This window comes from Pterocles gutturalis, unplaced genomic scaffold (assembly GCF_000699245.1).
Source record: "Pterocles gutturalis isolate BGI_N339 unplaced genomic scaffold, ASM69924v1 scaffold100, whole genome shotgun sequence".
Taxonomy (NCBI): domain Eukaryota; kingdom Metazoa; phylum Chordata; class Aves; order Pterocliformes; family Pteroclidae; genus Pterocles; species Pterocles gutturalis.
This window is the reverse complement of record NW_010145413.1, coordinates 5,882-10,821: the sequence shown is the minus strand read 5'-3', so window position 1 is coordinate 10,821 and position 4,940 is coordinate 5,882. Positions and strand designations below refer to the sequence as shown.

The 4,940-nt window shown below is 53.6% G+C and overlaps 1 protein-coding gene across 1 annotated transcript in view; it reads left to right on the top strand.

Annotated features, from left to right (window-relative positions):
• Nucleotides 1-4,940, top strand: part of CBFA2T2 (core-binding factor, runt domain, alpha subunit 2; translocated to, 2) — a 15,400-nt gene that overhangs the window by 8,102 nt on the left and 2,358 nt on the right. The window contains 5 exon segments of the mRNA XM_010085350.1: nt 1-215; nt 1,043-1,128; nt 2,002-2,197; nt 4,062-4,130; nt 4,459-4,649. The exon segment at nt 1-215 is cut by the window's left edge and continues 12 nt beyond it. Coding sequence (XP_010083652.1) covers nt 1-215; nt 1,043-1,128; nt 2,002-2,197; nt 4,062-4,130; nt 4,459-4,649 — 757 coding nt within the window.

Genomic DNA, 4,940 nt, shown 5'->3' with positions numbered 1-4,940 from the left:
GGAGCCTCCAGCCAAGCGGGTGTGCACCATCAGCCCCGCGCCCCGGCACAGCCCGGCCCTCACCATCCCCCTGATGAACCCCGCGGGGCAGTTCCACCCCACCCCGCCACCCCTCCAGCACTACACCTTGGAAGATATCGCCACCTCCCACCTCTACAGGGACCCCAGCAAGATGTTGGAGCACAGAGAGATTCGGGACAGGCACGGCGGTCTTGGTGAGAAAGCCTGGAGGGGTTTTGGTTGTAGGAGCTGTGGGACCCAGCAGCTGAGCTTTGGCATCGGTCCCTGCTCGGCCACTCAGGTCCAAAGCTGTGTGATGCTGGGCACATCCTCAGCAGGGTTTCTGCAGGAAATTCAGAGAAGACAACTGATGGTGGGAGGTTAAAAACGGGAGGATTGAGAGTTTGTACTTCCCTATGCACATGTAAAGGCTGGAGCCACGGAGGATGAGGAAGGAGCCGGTGTGTGAGGTGAGCGTAGCCAACCCAAGAGGCAGGAATGAAGAGCAGGGAAATGGAAATTAACTTTTCCAAGATCACTAAAGCAGGAGAGCAGAGCCTGACCCCCTGCCCTGTTTCTCCCCAGGGGTGTGTGGGAGGTGCACGCTGTATTTCCAGCAGGGCAGCCTGCATCGTGTCCCTGCCCATGGCAGGGGGTTGGAACTAGATGATCTTTAATGTCCCTTCCAACCCAGACCAGTCTGCAATTCCATGTATCGCATGTTTCCAACCCAGACCAGTCTGCAATTCCATTAATTGCACACTCTGAGCTCCTGGGGGTTTATAAGAAGGGAGCCAGCTCCGCAGGCAGGTCAGGGCCAGATCCGTGAGCGGGTTGTAGCATATCACAGACAGACAAGGGTAGAAGCACCAGCACAGAATTGCTCCTGTAAAGCCACCTCCTTGAGATGTGTTTTAAAATCCCAGCTGTGTGTGGCTGGAAATACAGCTCTCTGTCATTGCTTTGGGCCACCTTCCCTCTTCAGAACCTCCTGAAAGCACTGGGTCCCTCTAATCGCTCTCCTGGCCGCGGTGTGTTGCAGGTTTGAATGGAGGATACCAGGACGAGCTGGTGGACCACCGCTTAACAGAGAGAGAGTGGGCGGACGAGTGGAAGCATCTCGATCATGTAAGGCATGGCAGGAGGTGTGAGAAGCTCTGTGGGATGCATGTCCACCTGCTCCAATTTGTTATTTTCTTGTTGCTGATACCATGTCTGGGCTTTCCTAGTGGCTTGGAGAGGAACAAGCCACCACGAGAAGGTGAATGGTGGGAGGGCAGATAGGAGCAATAGCGCTTTCCTGGCAGCTTTTCTCTGCTCATGGTCAGTGGAAGCCAAAATCACTTTGGATGATATGTCTGGAGCTGGGGAGCTTTTTTTCCTGGGCTGCCAGCCTTTTATGAGTCTCAACTAGACACCACCAGCAAGACCTGGTACGTCTGGCAGATGTTGTGCAGTCTGCTCTGAGCAAGGGTGTTCATCGCACCACTTCACTGGAGGGTTTCCCCCAAAGAGATGGGACTGAAGTTCAGCTTGGATCACAGATGCAGAGAGACCCCATGCTTGCTCATGCTCTGAAGCTGATGTCTGGAGGTGGGGTGTGTGTGGAGTAGGGGCCCCTGTAGCTGAATATTTGCGAGCTGGGATGTGGCTACGGAGAGCTGGCATGACAGCCAGCCCTTGCAGGGACGCCCTGTTCCTGCAGGAAGGTGGGTTTTTTCAGCTCTGTGTTTAGAAGCGTGGCCCTAAACCTCCTGTGGTGCCCAAAGCCCCACGGTGCAGGTGTGATCACCCCGGTCCCAGCCGGTGCTGCTCAGCATCGCCGCTGCACGTGTGGGTGCGGGACCCAACCTTACCCATTTGGATACTGCATCCTCCGAAACACTGTGCTCAGAGCCCGTTCCCATGAAACGACCTTGTGCTTCATCCTCCTGGGATGGTCCCTGGGGTACCTCTGATGAGAAATTCAGGAGATGACCATATGCATTCTCCTCCCTACAGGCACTGAACTGCATCATGGAGATGGTGGAGAAGACCCGGCGCTCCATGGCCGTGCTGCGGCGCTGCCAGGAGGCCGATCGCGAAGAGCTCAACTACTGGAAGAGGCGCTGCAGCGAGACGGCCGAGCCGCGGAAGGCGGGCGGCGAGCTCATCTCCCGGCAGCACAGCCCCAGCAGCTCCGACTCCATCGGCAGCGGTAAGCCGGGGCGGGCGAGCTGCGCCAGGACCTTTCTAAGTGGGTGTCTAATTACAACAAGGCTATATGAGGCATAAAGTGATGATCATATATTCCAATTTGAATATAAATTAAATACTTAAGCAGCACATAGCTGTTCTCAAAGCTTGGAAGAGAGACGAGTCGTTGCACAGGAGCTGGGTGAGTTCCTGGACGCAGCGTTTGCTGGCGTCTGAAGGCACCTCTGGGCAGTGGCAGCACCTTCAGCTGGTGCCAGAAGAGCATCTTCCTTGTCACCAAGCCATCCTTGCTGACCAAAGCCAGCCCAGTTCATTCAGCTCTGGGAAACCAGAGGGTGGGGAGGGAGGAGAGGTGGTTGGCTCCAGCCCTCTCCCCCTTCCAGCCTGTCCTGCCTAGAGGATTTTAAATGTCAAGGTCTGCTAATGCTAAAAATACCCAAGGCTGCTGTAAGTGTAAGAGCTACTACCTGAGTTATTAATTCTATTTTTGTATCATGAGTTAACTTTATTAAAGCTGACTATTTTTCCCCTCCAGTATCCAGAGGTTTTGACCCTCTACAAAAACCAAGTCTAAAATGCTGAGTTGATGTGTTTGGATGTAATTCTAATTTCTGTCCAAACAAATAGGCTGTAGGTCAAATGCTGAAAAAAAACCACTGATCATTCAATAGTTAAAAAAATGGGTGTTTTCTAACAATAGGAATAAATGTCAAACCAGAAATCTCAATTTTATATCTATTCAACTTGTCTGTATACACAATAACGAGTGAATCCTCCTGCATGTCAAAAAGAACCACCCCAATCAGTGCCCAGTGCGGATTTAGCTGCAATTGAACAAGTTCTGATGCTTCTCAGACCGCAAGACTGAGCATTTCCTGGGAAAACAAGAACAGGTAGAGAAGCAGAAGGAACTAAAATAAAATATATGAAGCCATGTTTCTCAGAAACCATGCGTCCGTGGCTCCACCTGTGACTGCAGAGCAGCCCGCGGGCGGCTGGGCGTGCGTGGCGACCTGACGAGCACAGCCAGCGTTTAGCTTTTCTGTATTTCAGCGTATCGTGACTAATATACTTCCAGCCCCATGTTAAAGGTGATATAATTTAACTTTTTTTATAAACTGGGAGCATTCTTGATGCTTTCTCCCCTTGTGAGACCACGGCTGTGGTGAGAAGGTGCAGTTGAACATCGGGAAGCATCCCCAGGTGTGCCGGGGGCTTAGATACCCCCCTGCCCTCCCGGAGTGCTTTGGTTCTCCCTCCAGCCTTTGACATGAATCAGTTTTTGGTTTGACTCTGCAGAAAGTTACTCTAAAGTTACTCTTAAAGTTACTATGCAGAGAGAACACAGGACAAGGCTTCTGAAGAGCTTTCCCGTGTGACTGCAGTCTGTTTGTCCTCGCATGACAGGCTCTGGGCAGGCTGGCGGGCGCTGGGGACCGTGGACACCTCTCGCCGTGAGAGGTCCTGCAGGACAGTCTGTCCGTCAGTTCAAGCCTTTGAGTTGCCCCTGGGAATGGGAAGTGCTGCTTTTACGTAAACTGCTGTTTGTATAGATCGATGCTCCCGTCACTGGACAGTGCAGATGTTTGCTGGTGTGTATTTATAAGCAGTGCCTGTTGTTAGAGAGTACCAGGAGATGGAAATTGGTTATACAGTGTCATAAATTATGCACGGCACTAATTAAATGTTGTAATTTATAATTGAGTGTTTGAGGAATGGCTTTAACTGGAGAAATCCTCTGCTTTGTGTTTTAGCTGGTTAATTCTACCCTGCCCCGCGATGTACCAAGGTACCGCTGGGCACTTCACAGCTGTGGGGTGGGACGGGGCTTTGCCAACCCTTCCCTCTGTCCCTTATTCCAACAGATTCGTTGCGGGAGTTCAGCAGCAGGTCGGGAACAGGCTACGTCACCGAAGAGATATGGAAAAAAGCTGGTAAGTGTCTGCTAGTAACCTCGGCAGGGATTCTGCCAGATCGGTTGAGGTAGATCCAGCTGCTGCGGCTTTGCTCTGCAGAACCAGGAGCAGCCCAGCTGCGAAACGCCCCGGGTTGGCTGCCAGTGCCCCCAGCCTGCCTTTTCCAGAGGGTTCTGCTCCTGCCCGGTGCTGGGGGGATCCCATGGGGCTGAGCAGGGATTGTGATGCTGGTGCTGACCGTGCCCCGCAGCCGTCCCAGCCGCAGGGAACACGCCGCTGCATCGCCACGTCTCCCGGAGGCTCACCCCTCCTCGGGCAGGTGGGTGAAGCTGCTCTTTTCTTCCAGAAGAAGCCGTGAACGAGGTGAAGCGCCAGGCCATGTCGGAGGTGCAGAAAGCGGTGGCGGAGGCCGAGCAGAAGGCGTTTGAGATGATTGCCTCTGAGAGGGCTCGGATGGAACAGACCATCGCGGACGCCAAGCGCCAGGCCACTGAGGATGCTTTCCTGGTGATCAACGAACAGGAGGAGTCTACAGAGGTGAGGTGCCAGGGGACGTCCTAGGATTGGACTTTCAAAGACACACAAAGTCCCCAGGTCCTGCCCAGCAGTGACTGGGAGCCTGTGGGTCCCCATCCCTGTTCCTTTTAGAAGTCTCTCTCCAGTCAGTAACTAAAGGGATGCACTGGTACCGTAACAAAACCTGGTGGCAGGGCAATGAGCCTAAACGGTGTGTGTGGCACCTGCGTGTGCACAACCGCCACGTGAAGGCACCGCTGGGCAGCGTGAGCTGGACCCCGTGTAACGGCCAGGGTTTCCTGGGGGTGAGGG